Here is an 18,965-nt window from a genome sequence, read left to right on the forward strand (position 1 = left end):
TTGCAGGGATATATCTTTCTCAAAGTTCCCTAATGAGAGACCCTAAATTGCAAGGTCACACCTGAATGGCTGCTGCTGGCTCGGGAACCTGAAGACTGATGGATCACATGGCTACTCCAGCTTTGAGGTCCATTATTTTCTGGTAGCATCTATGATACACAAAGCCAATTCAGAGGCAAGCCCTGCAGCCATCATCTTTAAGTTGAGAGAGACAACCCTGGGCTAGAGCAGAGGTCCTGGCCGACAGACAGACAGGCCAGGCACAATCTAGCCCCAACATGGCTCACTCAGCTCACAGCCAATGCTAAGGACAGGGAAGATGCACATAGTTCTGATTCATTTTTCTTTGAAAATGAGAAGGCTGGGCCAAGACTGGGGTTGAATTGGCTGTCCCTGAGCTGAGCAGGATGCCTTTCCAGAAAGGACCTGCTCTCCAGTTCAGCTACTCCCTGCCCCGTTCTCCAGCAGCATCCCTGTGTGGCTTTTCCACCCACGAATCTGCAAGAGTCACAGGTGAAGACAGGAGGGGCACATGCACAGTGCATTCGCCGGTTCACTCATCCATCACTCCTAGTTACTGAGCTCCTCCTATGAGCCAGGGTCTGCTCTAGGACTCACAAAGAATAAATGGAGTCAGCTCCACAGCATTAGATCGTGGTGAGCTCGCACATGCCTTCCTCAGAGCCCTGCCTTGCTCCTCCTGAGCGGCCTCCTCCGAGCTCTGCTGCTGCCCGATTTCACTTGCCTTGCAGCACCTCCAATACATCTTATTTGTGCATCTCCTGGTCTCCCTGTCATCTCTAGGAGGCAGGTTCCTTGCCTGTCCTGATTACCATGCAATCCAAAACCTAGACCTGTCTCTGGCAGAGAAGACATGCTCCATAAGTACATGCTCAAGGAGTGAGGAGCCACCTACCCGCCTCCTCTGAGAAGGCGCTGGGGGCTGGTGCTGGCCAGAGGGTGTCCCACGTCCCTTAGCCTGGACACGCTCAGCATCTGGGGCTCTGAATGCACTAGGGACTAAGGCATGGATGCATCTCAAGTCCAAGGGGAGCAGACCTGTGGCTTCCCCATCCAGCCCTCCTGTTAAATGGACCCCCAAGGGTCTTTATTCCCCTCCCAACTTTTACTTCTGAAACATAGCTCCCCTCTGTCCCCCACACTGTGGGGATGCTGCAGCTGGTCACCTCTTCTTGGCAGCCCACATGCCCGCCCTGACCCTACATACTCTGTCCGTAGACAGCAAGCCCCACTTTAACACCCTCAAGGCACAGAAGATGAGATATTTTTAAACTATCAAGTGCCAAACAAAGACAGAGTGTGGAAGAGGACTTCCATGCTATCTTCACCTGGCACTGTCACTAGTAGGTGTGACTTTGGTATGTCCCCCACCTCTCCAAGCCATGTGTCCCCTGCACATAAAACACAAATGAAACCAGTGCCCTCACAGGGCCAGTTGTTGCGACAAAGGCAGTGCAGCATACAGCTATGTTCGTTACAATGCTCGGGACCATGGGCAAGGCCACCAACGTCCTCCTGCCCAAGCAGGCGGCACCCTCGCCTCCTGAGCATAGCCCACACTCACCACTTGCTTGTTCTGCTGCAGCAGTGGACAGGACAGGTCCAGCTGAGGGCTGGTGTAGACAGGCGCGAGGGTGAGCCTGGACGGAGGGGCACAGACGAACTTCACCACAGCAGGCTCCACCGCAGGGAAGGGGTTGGTAAGACTGGGCTTGTTCCCCACCGACAAGGCGATGACCTGGGAGGGTGCAGTGGGCAGTCAGACCCCCAAGCTTGAGTTCCCGCTCCTTTCTGAGCTGTGCTATGCCCCATCCCAGCTCCCTCTAACTCAGTTTTCGCCTCTGTGGGATGGGAGTGATAATGATACTCACACCACAGGATCTTAATAGAGGCCCAGTGGCACACGGGTGAGAAGGCACTTTCTCAACACTTAAGAGACGCTCAGATAGAGGCCCACATTCCCTCTGCTAATGTCAGCCAGAACTATTGGCTGCTCCTATCCCAGGGAAGAGGAAGACCTGGTGAGGCTTCATGGTTTCCCAGGACCCTAATAAAACCCCATGGTCGCATGAGCAAATTCACAAGTTCAAGGATGCTTCAACAAGGAGTCCATATTGAGGGGAAAGCACCCATGGAATGAGGGATAGACGTGGGAAGTGCGTGCTGCAGAATGACCGGGAAGCGAGTCAGATAGGAGTTCTGCGGAACAACGCCCAGGAGGAGCTGAAGCCTGCCCTCCGCCTCCTCACGCTCTGTGCTCCATGGGCTGCTGCAGAGAGGGAAATCCATGGTTCAAGAAAAGAGGGAAACCTGTTTGCCTGGAGAGCTGGGACCTCAGAAATCATATCTGACATCCTCTTTTCTGAAGCACCACAGCTCAGGGCCCATCTTGAGGGAGGGCCCTCAGCCTCCTCAGATGACATGCACTTTGTGGAGGACACGAGCCTCCACCCCTCCTGACCACGAGGCAGGACCACGGGCAGTGTCCTTCCTGACTCTACACAGGCTTTCTGTCTGCATCCAGTGCCCCACTTGAGGGGGCCACAGAGCACTGGATGGGGAGGGCCCTAGAGGAAACCCCACTTGGGAGGTCAAACTCCTACAGCCCTGGGAGGGGACAGAGACGGTGGGGTCATGCCAGGGATAGGAAATGTATCCAACTTAATTCATGAGGAATTTTATTCTTATTGTATTATTTTTTATGATGTTGCTATTATTCCTGCTGTTTTATTGTTTTTCCAAAGCCACTCCAGTGGTGAGTGGGACCTATCACTGGGCATCTTTTCTGGCCATACCAGGGCAGCTGTGGCATGGCTGATACTATAAGGGCATCATGGGAAGCATGCATGTGCGTTTTATTAGCAACTGATATTCTCTGTCCTGCTATACATGTAGGAATATCCTTCACTTCCCAAAGAAACGGGCTCTCTCCCATCTTCCTGCTTCCTGCCAAACACCCCTTTTGCTTTGGGCTCCCTGCTTTGGAAATGGAGCAGTAGATGCCCACCAGGGGCCCAAGCTCTCAGCCCACCCTCCCCAGGGAAGGAGTGCCAGGCCCCAGGGCTCCTAAACAGCAAGATGACCTCCAGCCAGCCAGCCAGCATGTGGGGATTCAGGTCACACATATGTTTTGTCTGGTCCCCTCAGCCTCTTAAGCTTTTGTTTTCAGCATTAAAAAACTTAAGAGATTACCCATGCAAAAAATATTGTGATTTCCAGGTTATCCTCAAGAACCAACAAGGTGTGTCAAACCTTTGTCTATAGCCTCATTCATTTACAACCCTGGAGACACCGGACTTGTGACCCCCGATCTTAAACCCTCCAGCTCTGGTTTGATTAGTCGGGGATGTTGAAACTCATGGAGGTGGCAAGCCACCCGACTGACCTGCTCTATGAAAGCCGGCATAGTGGGAGGTCTTCACTGCCGAACCTGCCTGGTATTCATTCAGTCATTCCACCTTACTACGCCTCAGTTTGCCTGTCTGTAAAATGGGTACAATCGGAGTGGCTGTCTGTCAGGGTTACTCCAAGGATGAAATAAAGCAATACTCAGAGAGTCATTTTCCACCCCTGCCTTAGGGCAAGGAGTGTCTGTGGCGGCTGCCCACTTACCTGCTCACCCAAGGCCTGGCAGGTCACAAGGATCCAGTGTTGCTGATAATTCCGGGAGGAATGGGGGGCAAAGAGAGCCAGGCTGATGCTGCCAGTGTCCTCAGAGGTGACGTTCTGGAAGAACTTGGAAGGCTCGAGGATCCAAGGTCTGGGACCTCCTTCAAACAGCATCTCCTTTGAGGAGCCCAGGGTTACCAAGGCAACTGAGGAGGGATCCACAGCCTGGGGACGGAAAAGGCAGAAGACTTGGCATCCTTTTAAGGCAGCACCGGCAGGAGCCAGGCATCCCAGGCCCACATCCTCACCCTGCTTGTGGGGGTCGGTGGTCAGGCAAGCCCCGTCTTCCATTTGAAACTTGTTCTCTTCATCTGCAGCACTCAGACGGATTGTTGCAAAGATCAAGAGGAGTGGGGTGTAAACAGAATTAAGCCCTCACTCTGACAGACTGATGGAGGATGTACATGGATTTGCCTCTTTTGTAAAATGATCTGGTAAAAGCCTTGAAAACACCCACAGCCCTGGAACCCAGGAACTCCCCATCTGGAACCTAACCTAACAACACAGTAGAGAAACACGTCAATGCACAGACATGTTCATCACACTATTATTTCCCACAGCAAATAACCAACAACAAACTACAATCCAGCACAAGGAACTCAGTTCTCATGGTGTCTCCCAATGACAGAACCTTATGCAGGTCCCCAAAGCAGCATTTACAAAGATCTACAAGCACAGGATATAAACCTGATAGTGCAGTTGGATCACAACCATATTACTGTAAAAAGCATAAAACCGGGCCAGGCATGGTGGCTCACACCTGTAATCCCAGCACTTTGGGAGGCCAAGGCAGGTGGATCACCTGAGGTCAGGAGTTCGAGAACAGCCTGGCCAACATCATGAAACACTGTCTCTACTAAAAATACAAAAATTAGCCAAGTGTGGTGGCGGGTACCTATAATCCAAGCTACTAGGGAGATTAAGGCAAGAGAATCGCTTGAACCCGGGAGGCAGAGAGGTTGCAGTGAACTGAGATCAGGCCATTGCACTACAGCCTGGGCAACAAGAGCAATACTCCATCTTACCAAAAAAAAAAAAAAAAAAAAAAAAAAAAAAGGCATAAAACCATCCTAAACAGATATCTGCCAGTGACCAAGATATCTGCATGATGTCCTAGCTGGCATCATTGTCAGTGGTCTGTTCCCTTCCTTCTGAGTCACCGGGCTTCCCACACTTTGTACCAGGTATGCACAAGCATCAAGGGTGGGTCTTGTGGCACCTAGAACCATGCCTGGCACATAGTAAGCGCTCAACAATTATTTAGTGAATGAAAGTGAGTTGGCAAGTAAAACTGTGGAGTCCTTAAAGTATCCAGTAAACAAAGGAATAATTAAAGTGACATGTCACACAAAGCCCTCATTTCCTCCATGGCCTAGGGCAACCATGGTGCCAAGGGCCCCATGACCTCCCAGTATGGGCAATGACAGTGCTTAGATTCTGTGTAACAGGGTGTCACTCCTACCCAAACTCCAGGAAGACGTGGGGACTCCACAGGAGGACCGCTCACTCCAGTGACACAGCAGGGGTGCAGAGAGGAGGGATTCACTCTGAGGGGTCCTGCAGCCCTGCTCCTTCACTCCTCACCCAGCTGCGCTCACCTCCCACTGCAGAGGATCTCACTGTGGTGACTGTCAAGTCCTCACTTACCAAACTACTCTACCCTCAAGCAGTTGTCACGTGTCCCTTCCTAAGACACAGACCTGACCGTGTCTCTTGGGCATCAAACTATTCCACAGTGCCCATAGCCCTCAGAATACAGGCTCAGCTTCTGTCCTGGGACTTGGGATCTCCCAACCTGGCCCCAATCCCAACATCAGACTACTGGCATCTTTCCAGAGAACCATGCTCAGCTGTCCCCAGGCCTTTGCAGAAGCTCCCCTCCTGCCTTTGTCCCTAATCACTTAGGTGACCCCTCCTCACACCACAGGGCTCAGCACACTGGTCTGCAGAATGCCCTGCTTCCTCCCCAACCCAGTCACTCTTCTCTGCGACCTGCGGCCCAGGTCACTCTTCTCTGGCCCCCACCTCACCTGGTGCTCCTTATCCTGAAGGAGTTTCATGGCTTGGGGGGTCTCCCAGATCAGGCTATGGGCTCATGGAGGGTAGGGTGTGTCTGTTTCCTTCTGTGTCCCTGGCATGATCTTAACCACATGAAGGAAAAATCTTATAAGAAAAATATTCCCAGGCTGGGCACGGTGGCTCACACCTGTAACACCAACAGTTTGGGAGGCCGAGGTAGGCAGATCATGAGGTCAAGAGATCGAGATCATCCTGGCCAACATGGTGAAACCCTGCCTCTACTAAAACTACAAAAAAAAATTAGCCAGGCATGGTGGCACACACCTGTAGTCCCAGGTACTGGGAAGGCTGAGGCAAGAGAATCGCTTGAACCCAGGAGGTGGAGGCTGCAGTGAGCCAAAACTGTACCACTGCACTCCAGTGTGTGACAGAGCAAGACTACTCCCCACCCACAAAAAACCTGTTACCACATCCGCACATAGCGGAAGGGTCATGCTAGGTCTCTGGGTTATTTTCTAAGGGCACTAATCCCAGCTGTGAAGCTTCTGCCCTCATGATCTAGTCACTCCTCAAAGGCCTCAGCTCCTATTGCTGTGGGGGTCAACATTTAAACGTATGTATTTAGGGACACATGAACATCCAAATTATGGCTATCTATAGGTAAGGAAGCTCTCAACAGTCACCAAAATCTGCTGGTGCCTTGACTTGGGACTTCTCAGATCCTGAACTGCAAGAAATAAATTTTTGTTGTTTATAAGCCATCCAGTCCAAGGTATTTTGTTAAGGTGACCTGAACAGACTATGACACTTTTCAAATGAGAATTCTGTCCTTTTGACTTTGTTTTTTAATATGAACGTTTTTTGAATCTGATATAGGTTATCAACTGTCTCTAGGCATCCCACCCTGCACACATGTGCTCACACACAAACAATTCCAAGGAGCCTGTGGTGCCCCTGCTGAAACCCATCCCAGACTCCACCTTCTACAGAGCCAGGTGCAGCCTGTTTCCAGCAGAAGCACTAAGCATGCTCAGGGCTTTCACCTCTGCTCCTTTAGAAACTTCCCGCTAGAGACAGCGGCATGACCCAGTTTTGCTCACCACTCAGACCTCTGCCTGGGTATCATCTTCTCAGACAGGGTCACCCTTCACCTGTCACCTCCTTTCCAGCTCAACTCTTCATCTCCGCCCATCAGCCACCACTGGATATACCATCATTTGTGCATTTGCTTCTCTGTCCCCACTGGATTGAAGCTAGTGTGTGACCTTAAACAAGTTAATGTCTACAAGGCTGTTTCCCCAGTCCTGAACACATGACTAGTACATGCTCAATCAATGACCCTTGCTGTTAACAACTGTTACTATTATTAACTGTCATTCCCACTTTATAGACAGAAAGGATGAATTCCAGCAGATGAAGACACTGAACCAAGCTAACCCAGCTGGTGGGCCTGGGTCTGTTCTGACTCTTGATCCCATGCTCTTACCCACGTCTCGTGGCCACAACCAACAAAACCCCACTATGGGCAAAGCAGGCCACTGTATATCTTGCCAAAGACATTTTCGTGACCACCCCAGAGAAAGAACTGTTCGAAGGACCTGTGTCCTACAATTAACAACCAGAGGACGAGGAATTATCACCTTCCTGTTTAATTCTCTCCCTCAGGCATAAAAGTGTCATGGAACCCTGTGCCAAGAAGACAGGTAACAATGCAGCTGATGAAGGACGCTCATGAATTGTGCAGGCTCCTCAGTGGGTGTCAAAGCCCAAATATTCCAAATATTCCTCACGTGCAACAGAAACATCAATTCCTGTATTGTTAAGTCCCTGTCACTTGGATTTTATTCCTTGTAAATAAACCTGATCTCAACTGCTATCTAGGAAGAAGAGAGATGAAAGGAGAAGAGACCATATCCATTTTTCTCTATAATCTGTCCAGTCAGGAAGCCACTCACTGAGGGACATGTCCACCTTATCCTCATCCTTACATCCCAGGTCAGGACTGTGAGCTCAGGTTCTGGCTTCTGTGGCTCCAGCCAAACATCCTGGTAATCCAGAGCCAGCATCCAGGAAGGGCCCCGAAGAACCTCTCCCCAGGTGCCTGGTAAAACACCTCTAGCTCCCAAGAGGTGTGGCAGGGCAACCCCAGAATGCCTACTGTCCTCAGGGATTTCAACTCTCTCCACTCTGCTCTCTGACACTCTCACATTCTGCAGTGCTGTGCTTGAGTAGGGGTCAAGGGAGGTCTCGATCTCCTCATTTTAAACTCCCACCCCCATCACTCCTTCATGCTCTACTTTATCCATGGCAAGTAGAGGCAAAATACATTCTTTTTTTTTTTTTGAAATGAAGTCTCACTCTGTCACCCAGGCTGTAGTGCAGTGGCATAATCTCAGCTCACTGCAACCTCTGCTTCCTGGGTTGAAGCAATTCTTCTGCCTCAACCTCCCAAGTAGCTGGGACTATAGGTGCACACGACCACGTCTGGCTAATTTTTGCATTTTCAGTAGAAATGGAGTTTCACAGTATTGGTCAGGCTGGTCTTGAACTCCTGATCTCGTGATCTGCCTGCCTCAGCCTCCCAAAGTGCTGGGATTACAGGCGTGAGCCACCACGCCCAGCCACATTTTTTGCTTTGTTCACAGTCGTCTCTACCTCTCTTTGCCACTTTATGGAGACAAAGTTCTGTTTTCTGCCCTGATGCATTTGTAGGGACTGCAGCAGGGATTGCACAGGTAGGTATTCATGTCTATGTGCTGAAGGAACAAACAGGTGGAGGACAAGGAGCAGGGCTAGGCCTCTGATCACGAATGGACATCTAAGAAATACCTATTATGTTTGCACTGGAAGTCCGGAGGCTTTGTTCTGCCCTGGCTGGGTGACCCTGGAAACATTTCCTCACTCATTCATTATAAACAAAACCACCCTTGGTTGTTGTCTGCTCTGTGCCAGGCAATGAACCCCAGGGCCGGGGGTTCAGAGCTAAAAGATCCTAACATCACCAAGCTTGCTTCCAATGGGTGACAGGAAGAAAAAAAATGGTACAAACCATGGGAATCAAAGCTGTCTTCAAGGCTGATCCTGGGAGCAGAAAAATGCAAGGACTGCCAGGCTAAGCCAGGGAGGCTGGGGCTCCCCTACTACTGCCCTCCAGTCCTCCTCAGAAGGAGGAGTAGGAACGCCTCACCAACGAACCCTCTCTGCCCCTTTTGCATGCTAGGCAGAGTTCAAAGAAAGGAATGATTACAGTAGGCAGCCTCCTGCATGGCAGCCCTCACGTGGAGCCTTCACACCCACACCAGAGGAAAGCCCAGTTCTTTCTTATCCATGTTTAATAACTAACCCTTCCTGAGCCTGCACTACCCCTAGACTGCATTCTGAGCCCACTCCATTCGTGAGTTCAGTGAGTCCTCTTCACGACCCTATGAGGTAGGTGCTGTCTCAGGACCATTTTACAGGCAGGGAATGTGAGACCCAAGAGTGGGTGGAGGGTCAGGCTGGACTTGGCTCAGGAGGGTGGTGTGGACACTGAGGCTACGTGCTCTGCTCCGCACAGGTCATGGCCACCACCGTCCTCAGATGGGAAGTGGGATGGACTGTCACTAGGCCAGGGCAGATCCTCCCTGACCCCAGTCTGGGAGGCCTCAGCATCTGTCACACCACAGGGCTGCTGTCCCAATTCTAGGGCTTTGTGGGGACACCAAAGAATAGGTAGCTCTGGAGTGAAGTGGAAGTGCCCCTCTATTCTCACCCCTGCTGAACACACTTCTGAAGCCCTTGCAGCCTACACTCCTGCCTTCGTAGGGAGAGGCTGGCAGGTCGGTGCCCTGCCAATCCTGCCAAGCGCTGTCTCATGTAACCACAGAGACACCCACAACCACTGCCCCATCAGGGAGGCTCTGCTCCTTCCACATGGATCCTGCTTTTAGCCAGAAATCACAGGAGGGAGTTGTGCCAAAAGCTATTTTGAAGGAATTGGGTTTGTCATAGAAATTCGTCAGAGCAAATGGGTAATTTGCATCCAGAAGGAGTGGGCAGGGTGGGTGGTGAAGGGCAGAGCCCCTGACTCACCTTGAGGGGCAGGTAGGCAGCAATAGTAATCTTGGCACTCAGGTGGACGTTGCCGTGTCTGTAGCTCACGAGGAGTGTGGTGGAGCCCTGGGCCTCGGCCTTTACCCGGACACCGCTGCAGTACTCAGAGCCTGGTGGCAGCCTCCCTGCACAAAGGAGAGAACCAGATGGTCACCCTGAAATCACCTTTTGAGACAGAGTCTCGCTATGTTGCCCAGACTGGAGTACACTAGCATAATCTTAGCTCACTACAACCTCCGCCTTGTGCTTGCGGTCTGTGTATCATCTTTGGACAAATACCTATTCAAGTCGTCTGCCTGTCTGATTGGGTTATTGGTGCTATTGCTGCTGACATTTAGGAATTCTTTATATATCGTAGATATGAACCCCTTATACAATTTGCAGATATTTCCTCCCATTCTGTAGGCTGCCTTTGCACTCTGCTGTGTCCTTTGATATAGAGAACTTTTTCATTTTTGTTGTAGTCCAAGCTATTTTAAATTTGTAGCCTGTACATCTAGTGTTATAGCCAAAAAAAATCAATGCCAATTCCAATGTCCTGAAGCTTTCCTCCAGTTTTCTTTCAGAAGTTTTGTAGTTTTCAATTTTATGTTAGGTCTTTGATCCACTGTGAATTAATTTTTGTGTATGGAGTTACGGAAGGGTCTAACTTCATTCGTATGCATATGGATATCTATCTGGTTGTCCCAGCACCATTTGGTAAACAGACTGTCCTTTCACCATTGGACAGTCTTAGCACCCTTGCCAAAAATCATTTCACCCTGTGTGAGTAGGATTTTATCTGAGCTCAGTATATTCTGTAAGTCTGTCTATGCCAGCACCATGTAGAGAGGCTCACAGTAGTGCCCACAGCCCAGGGGCTTTCAAGAAGATGCCACCCAAGAAGGCAAGGCAGAAATTGGACCGTAAAGTCCAACTGCAGTAAGCAGAGGGAGCCACAGAGGGAAGGCCAGCCTGGACCAGGGCTGCCAGGGCTCTTCCTCAGAGCCATGATCAGAGTTTGGCCACCGGTACTCTGAGCCTGGGAGGTGGCACAGGGAGTTTACATAACATGGGACCAAACTTGTTTCCACAGCTGAGTAAGCTCCAGGGTAGGCATTATAGGGACAGGTCAACCTGATGACCGGACGTGCTCTTAAGCCCCATGGGGTGAGCATCTCTGTCCTGACAGAGCCCAGGTCTTTAAGATACATATTTTCATACAGCCTGGGCCCTACACACGACCCTACACATTATCATGCATACTCCATACCAGAGGCGGTGCAAGCCACTTCCTAAGAGAAACTTTGACATCATGAGATTCCTATCTTGACTGCTGTTTTCAGAACTCAAACTCCTGGAGAAACGCCCTGCATTGTGCTGAGGGATATTCACTCGTAACTGTCACAATAAACAAGAGCTGTCATCCCATTATATAAAGAACCCAAGGCTCAGAGAAGCTGGGCAGCACACTGGCATCATACAGCCAGCAAGGGAATACAGTGGCTCAGACCCAGACCTGTGGAACTCCAAGTCCTGAACTTTACTCGCTGGAACCTGACCCCATGCCTGGGTAGCAACTTGCAGACTCCCCCACTGGGACGGTTGTGGCAGGCAGTGAAAGAGGGGTAATGGTTCAGGTCCTGCTGTCAGCAGGCCTCTCCCACAAACAAGGCTTTTTCCTCCATCCTAAAAGATTACCTGGCAGATGACACTGTAGACTTCATGAGCTTAGTTTCTCCTGGATGCAGTTTGCTCAGGGATTTTTCAGAGATACTGGCCTCCTCCTGTGCAGCTTCAAACTGCAAAAGCTCTGCATGCAATTACAGCTACAGTTGCATGCACAGCCACTTGGCATCACAGGTGATCCTACAAACACCTCTGCCAATAAAGCTTCCTAAGTGCTGCTGGGATCACATCACTCTTCTGCTCAAAAACCTTCAGTGGCTTCTCACTGCCTGGACACCAGGTCCTAGCCCTCTAAAGCCCTCAATGATTCAATGGGTCCTGCCATTCCCAGTCCTCCATGTGCACAAGCACCACAGATTGCCCACCTCCAGGACCTGGCACAGGCACCCCTGCCCACCAAATGGCGTCCCTGCTAACTTCCAATACTCTGCCCAAACATTACTCCTATTCAATAGTTCGCTGGTCCTTTGGTCTTCTGCTAATCAGAGAGGCTTCCCTTCCTTATCTTTAGGGCCCATTTCACAAGTGACTAAAGCCCCAGGGTCAGTGTCAGCCATACCCAGATCTGTACTCCATCCCTGTTCCAGGCCACGTGTGACTTTGGGCAGCTACAGCTACACGGCCTCAGCTTCTACATGTGTCACCTGGCCCAACAACAGATCCTTCTTCTAGGTTGGTTGTAAAGTCCTACTGAGGTCAGGCATGCAAAGCACCTGTCCTGTCCTGGCAGGGTTGACACTCCATAAACTAACTGTCACAGGCAGACTCCACCCATGTCACCATCAAAATCCCGCAACAGAGAACAGATGGGTGGGCCTTGCCTGCCATAGGTGAGAAGACACTAGAATTAACCAAACCCCTATTGACAATGCATTCTGAATACCAACTGCATTCCAGGGACTGAAATAGGCACTTTGATTTGATTCTATGTAGATGACACACAGCTTAGTGATGCAAAAACTGAGGCTGACTGAAACCAGTGATTTGCCAAAGTCACAGCGGGCAAGATCCAGGCCAGACTAGAGCTGACAGTGGATCAGGAGACAACTGCCGTTCCTTATGCTGCAGCCCCTCTGCTGCCTCAAGCCTCTCTTTGGGAATCTGCGCAGTTCATGCTGAGAACCCAGGCAATCTGGCCCCAGTCCCAGTGTCTGGCACCTGCTCAGCACTGCTGGCTTACCTGGGAGTGGCTGGAACACACCCTGATTCTCCACCTCAACAGCCAAGTCAAAGTGAGAGCAGTCACTCAGGGTGACCACCTCGCTGGCCCCGCCAGGCATGAGGCCATTGATCCTCAAGGGTAGCTCCAGAACCTGGCCCACACGTGCCTCCACCTGGCACGGGGCAAACTCCATGCTGTGGGGCTCGATCACACATACCTGGAAGACAGGGGCATGGCCTGGGCTCAGCAGCCTCCATGGGAGAGGCAAGTGCTGTTGCTTGGATTTCCTAAGAGTTGCTGTGTGCTGGGCACCGAGGATATGTCTGTGAGACGCCTGTCCCAGGCAGTGGGATGATTCAGGAACAGACAGCAGGGGAGGGCTCTCTGAGGAGTAGCCTAGGACCTCAGACCTGAGAGCCATAGCATAGGCAGCCAGGCAAAGCCAGGGGGAAAAACACTCCAGGTGAAGGGAAGGTGAGTGCAAATGCCCTGCAGCACCTACCAGGCTGGCACCTTGGAGGATCATGGACGCCAGTGTGTTGAAGTGCACTGCACAGGGGCAGTGTAAAGAGATGGGGCTGGTGGCCATGGTGAGGAGTCCATGTTCACTGTGGCTGAGCTGGGGAACTTCAGAGGTTCCCCGTCACCCTGGCTTCTGTGTACCGACCAGCAGCCAGGTGAGCAGTGTGGTGAGGAGGCTGTTGGAAAGCCCCAGTGAGAGATGTGGCAGCTTGAGCCGGGGCAGGGCTGTTAGGACCAGTGAGATGTGGGATGAGTTCTGAATGTCTGGTTCACTGGATGGACTGGTAGAGCGGCTGGTGCCAGGAGAGGTAAGCACAGCCATTCTTGTATAAAACCAGAGTCCCTGTGCTAGAGGTTCTGTTCTAAGCGCACTGCTGACTCCCACAGTCCTCTCTACCTGCTGGTTAAGGAGGGGCTCTCCCTAATTCCATTCACCTGGTGAAGCGCTGGCCTGAGGGGAAAGAGCCAGCTCCCTTACAGTATGCTGGGTCTGAGTCACAGCCCCGCAGGCTGGCCCTGAAAGCCAGGTTCTACCCAGGACGTATGCTGCCTCCCGAGGTACTGTCCTCAGAATCTGGCTGGGCTGCTGGGCGAACAGTGGCACATTTACTAAGGGGAAGCTGGGGTGAGGGGATGGGAGTTTCAGTTTATCCTGGACCTCATGCTTTGTCTCAATGGCTGGTGCAGAGCCTTTCTCCATGAGAATCAGGCCTGGCTTTGTACAAAGGCAGCTATGGGTCTCAAGTGGAAGACTGGCCAGCCTATCCATCCCTGTCCCCAATACTGTAAGAGCAGGCTGCAGCTGGACTCCACGAGGCTTCCCTTCCTGCCCCAAATGAAAGAATAAAGGGGCTCAGGTCAGAGCACCAGGCAGTATACTGCCTGGAGTCAGGGGTCACAGGTGGGGCTGGCAGAGGCTCAGCTGTGACCACTGCCACCTGGTGCCATTGTGAAGTGAGATGGTCCCATATCCCTCAGGGCCAAAAGCCAGGTGTGGGGACCTGTGCAGGGGAACACCTGCCTTCATATCCGCAGGTGAGTGAGGGGAGAGGAGTCTGGCCTGTTCTCTCGGGGCCTGGCAGTGCCCTTTCACTGTGAGTTTACAATCTAGTGCTTGGTGGACCTTCCAATTTGAGATTCCTACCTTTCTAGGGAATTTTCTAGAATGACTCTTAGATGATCTCCTCTCCAGAAACCCAGCTCTGTGGATGCTGGCCCTTCTGGGCCCATTGCTGCCTGACGTGAGACACATCCTGTCCATCTTCCTGACACGGCCATGAGCTCCCAAGGGAAGGGTTGGGGCTTGACCTCCTAAGTACAGGACTCAGGGCTGGGGGTGTTTCTGTGTGAAGTTGAGACTCACTCAGAATGGGTGGCTAGAGTCCAACACTTGAGCCTCCCAGGGGGTGTCTTGGCCCTGAGCTCTCACCTTCATCTCGCCAAAATGGAGTGGGTTCTGCACATCATGTGCCTGGATCACACTGAGCCCAGTGTCACTGCCTGTGGTCATCACACCCTTGACAGTGACTGTGGCAACCAGGTAGCTTGACGAAGACCAGCTGAAGTTCCCACTGCCGCCGTGGGCCTGCAGAGGAAAAGCCATTACAGAACTGGCCGCCTGCCCTCAGCCTGCTGGGGAAGCCAGGGGTCAGAGACACATGTGTGTGCATGCACACACTCATACTCATACGCATTTACCCTCACACTCATGGGCTCACCCATGCACACACTCACCATTCACACTAGCATATACAGCTACTTGCCTCCTCATTCATACACACACTCACTCTCACACTTATGCTCACACTTATACACCCAAAGTGCACTCACCTGCCCACTCATACACACACCATTTACCACTCAATACACACACCATTCACTCCCATGCTCACCACTCACACTCACAGTAGACACACATGCACCTACTCATTCACACAGATGCTCACACTTAGATTTACCTTCACATTCACTTTCACCCACTCACCATTCACACCCACAGTAGAGTCACGTATATTTACCTACTCCCACCAGCTTATCCTCATACGCACAAACTCAAACTTTCTCTCACACACATACATTCACACATATAACATTCTCACACCAATACACTCAAACACATACACACTCTCACAGGCTCTAAAACACCTGTCCCACTTCCTCACTGACACATAAGGTCAATGCCCACTGCAGGGAAAAATGTGGCATCAGCTGGGGTCTGGCTGGAGGCTCCCCCAGCCCTCGCCCTCTCCGTCCTGTCTCGTTTCCATCCTCATATTCTGGGGACCTTGAAACCAACACACACAAATACCACGCCCGTAACAGAGGCCCTAGAACCCGGTAGCACCTCCCGGAGCTCAGGCTGGAGCGCAGAGAACCCCTGGTCACAGAGCCAGTTGTAGGATACTGCCTCCCTGACCAGACACAAGTTTCCAGCACACACCCCTGCCTGCTCCTCATCATTGGCTGGGAGGTCAGTGACCATGCCTCTGCTCCCAGACCAGGGGAAACAACCCCAGAACCCAAGGGGCCAGGACAGTGACAAAGAGAGCCAGTGTCAGTGCACAGACAGGACACCTGTCACTACTCCAGGGGACAGCAGGACTGATGCGCCCTGAACTGACCAAGGGGACTCAAGCCCTGTCTGAGGTGAGTCCCACTGGCTAACACCACGTGGAAGCATTAAGGTCAGAGCAGTGATAAGTCCCATGTGACGAGGTTGGAGATACTTATCCCTTAAATTTGGATGTTTTCTCTAAGAGTATGTAAATATATCCCTTTCAAAAAACAATTTTTAGAAAAATAAACATCCATGAAATTCAAGTCTTATTCCAGGTTTTCTTTATTGCATTTTTTCTCAATTCTTTTTTCTTTTGGTAGAAATGGAGGTCTCCCTGTGTTGCTCAGCCTGGTATCAAACTCCTAGGCTCAAGCAATCGTCTCACTTCAACCTCTGAAAGTGCTAGGACTGCAGGTGTTAGGACTCTATCCTGCCTTATTCTCAATTTTTTCATTTTTTTTTTTTTTACCTGATTACAAAAATGCATTGTTATGATGGCAACCTCAGGAAACAACAAAAATTATAAAGACTGTGATTTAAAATTCTCTATGACCACTAGAGAATACTAAAAGTAGTAACATGTACAAAAAGCCACAATCCCATAGAAGCATCACAGGAATGCACCCAGAGGTGGGGGTCTCACATACCTTTATTGTATACTGATAGGCACCCGTCTTTGGTTGCCAAGGAAACGTCAAGATGCTGGGATAGAGGGTGATGGGGATGTGAATTTCCACCTCCTGCTGGTTCCACACAGGCATCCGCAGTGTGTGGACACCTCCATCCTGTAAGGGGTAAGGGTGCCACACATCACCATGACAACCATGTCATCAGCAGTCTTTCCCAGTCACCTTACCCCCGCCCCTCCCTGAGGATCAGACCACAAAGATGGATTTTGGGGGAGAGTGGAAAGGAAGGTGCCAGACACCTTGCTGCCCTCTCGTTCTCCACAGGGATGGGTTTCTATAGCTCTGCTAGGGCCACTCTTGGAAGTACTGCCTGACTGAATCCTCAGGGCACCCTGGCAGGATAGATGTGGTGTTGCCCCACTCTACAGATGGGGAAACTGAGGTTTGAGAGCTCAAGCAGCATGTACAACCCCAAGAACTGAGAAAAACAACTCTGGCAGGAGTCACTGTTGGTACATCAGTGTTTATTCCTGCTACAGACTGCAGCCCCTTCCAGACCAAGGCGGCTTCTGTGTGCGGTAGGAAAAGGAACACTAGGCTGATTTTCCAATCAGCAAAGCTCTCCTTAGGGCTCACTGACTTTTTAAAGACAAAGGCAAAAAAGACCCCAGGAAGCAAGCAGCCCAGACAGGCGAAGAGACGCTGGTGGCCTGACTCCCTGGGACCCACGACCCACCTGGGCTGACATTTCTGGCCACAGAGTGGGGTTTCAGAGGCCAAGGCACAGAATAGGGAAGACACCAACTTGCCTGGTCTACCACAGAGGTGAGGGCTGCGTCAATGGCCGTCTGGCCTCTCTTTAGCGCCCTGATATGATGATACGATCCATTCTGGGAGGATGAGAGCACCTCAAAGAACTCAGCAGGAAGCATGGTTTCAATTCGAATGTTCTGGAAGGCGAGGCAGAACAGGTTAGAGGTGCTTCTGGGGTGACTCTGGCAAGTCAGAGTTTGGGCACGAAACTACAGGACTGAAACCAGCAGCCAGGCCAGACCAACGGGATCCCTGGGGCTTAGCAGCTTCTACTAGGAGCAGATGGGCAGGCTGGGCCCTGGAACAGAGCTCTGACCACTCTGGCCTTTGTCCCCACCCAGGCTGTCCTCCCTATGTGGCCCGATGACCTGTGCTCCTGTTTCAGCTCCCCATGCGGCACCTGGGGCAGCCTGGAGTCTACTGAGGTCTTAATAAGGAACCAATAAATACAGAAAAAGGACATCATGTACCCTACAGCTAAATGCAAATGGTGACCATCCCAGCCCTTGTTTGATAACATGAGCACAGCAATGACTTCTGCAAGGACACCAAGGGGAATCTCGCCTCCTTCTAAAATCTTCAACGCCCCCCGCAAGGGTCTGGAGGTGCTCACTGATGAGCCTGGAATTTCTCACAGGGGAGAGAAACGCGGCTGAAACTCCCTGCACATTTCCCCATCTGTCTGATATCCCTTTCCAGGATCAGAAAGTGTGCAGAGCTCAGCCTCTGTCACCCAGAGTTCCAGGTACTTCTGGGTGGATCCCAGTAGGGAGAAAGTCAGGATGTCCTCCCTGAGGAGCAATGCAAGAAAATGGATTCTGAGGTCCCCAGCTTGGGGAGAAGGGGGCAGGCAGGCGGCAGGCAGAGGCCTTCTCCCTATCCCCCTCTCCTGGAGCCCTGGCACTGTGGCACCTTCTGCCCTCCAGCCCTGAAGGGGCTCTGCTGCGGGGCCGGTGTACAGGCTTGCAGGCTCTGGAGATACCCTGGGACACCTTGGTGTGTCTCCCGCAGACCTGGGAGTGCCACTAGAAACAGGACCCCTCCCCAGTCGGCCCCAGAATGGAGGGGCTCCTGCTGCTGTAGGGGTTGCTCTTCAGCAGCTAAGTCAGGCAATGACCCCACCTCATCCTCCAGCCAGGACCTGAGCGGGAACTTACGTCTGACAGGTAGACCTTGTTGCTGAACTTGTCAAAAACTTCGATGGTGATTTCATATAGGCGGCCGGTCTCTAGCACCCACCTGTCACCAGGATGAACAGTGAATCCTAAAACAGAAAGGGGGAGCCTGAGCACTCTGGCTGCAGGGGCAGCAGGGCAGAAGAGAACGGGACCACCACCCTCAGCACAGGAGCCCTCAGCATCTACCTGGGAAGCTCCATACCACCCACCTGCAGGCCCCACTCCACCCACCCGCGGGGCCCCACTCCACCCACCTGCAGACCCCACACCACCCACCTGCGGGCCCCACACCACCCACCTGGAGGCCCCACAACTCTGGCCCTGGCCTCCTCTGTAGAGAGGGACCTGCTGCTGAGGAGCAGAGGCCTGATGCCACTTTCAGCCCTGAGCCCTGAACTGACCTCGCCAGGACCAATCCTGGACTCATCCCACTCTGTCTGATCAAGGCTTCTTCAAACTCATTCTCATCCTCAGTGGGTCTATGCTCAGAATCCACGGCAGCTCTGTCCTCAACACACAGCAGGTCTACGCTTTGAACCCTCAGCAGGTCTACGCTCTGAACCCTCAGGGGGTCTACACTCTGAACCCTCAGGAGGTCTACACTCTGAACCCTCAGGATGTATACGCTCTGATCC

General features: G+C 51.8%; 1 protein-coding gene across 1 annotated transcript in view; it reads right to left on the reverse strand.

The window, feature by feature from the left end:
• The window catches only part of NUP210 (nucleoporin 210), a 102,679-nt gene that overhangs the window by 40,414 nt on the left and 43,300 nt on the right, over window positions 1-18,965 (reverse strand). The window contains exons 9-16 of the mRNA XM_039477280.2: window positions 18,310-18,416; window positions 17,149-17,289; window positions 16,358-16,495; window positions 14,583-14,738; window positions 12,650-12,848; window positions 9,781-9,926; window positions 3,634-3,855; window positions 1,586-1,759 (exon numbers count right to left, since the gene is read on the reverse strand). Of these exons, the coding sequence (XP_039333214.1) occupies window positions 1,586-1,759; window positions 3,634-3,855; window positions 9,781-9,926; window positions 12,650-12,848; window positions 14,583-14,738; window positions 16,358-16,495; window positions 17,149-17,289; window positions 18,310-18,416 (1,283 nt within the window). The remainder of the gene's footprint in view (window positions 1-1,585; window positions 1,760-3,633; window positions 3,856-9,780; window positions 9,927-12,649; window positions 12,849-14,582; window positions 14,739-16,357; window positions 16,496-17,148; window positions 17,290-18,309; window positions 18,417-18,965) is intronic.

This window comes from Saimiri boliviensis, chromosome 8 (genome assembly GCF_048565385.1).
Source record: "Saimiri boliviensis isolate mSaiBol1 chromosome 8, mSaiBol1.pri, whole genome shotgun sequence".
In the NCBI taxonomy this organism is placed as follows: domain Eukaryota; kingdom Metazoa; phylum Chordata; class Mammalia; order Primates; family Cebidae; genus Saimiri; species Saimiri boliviensis.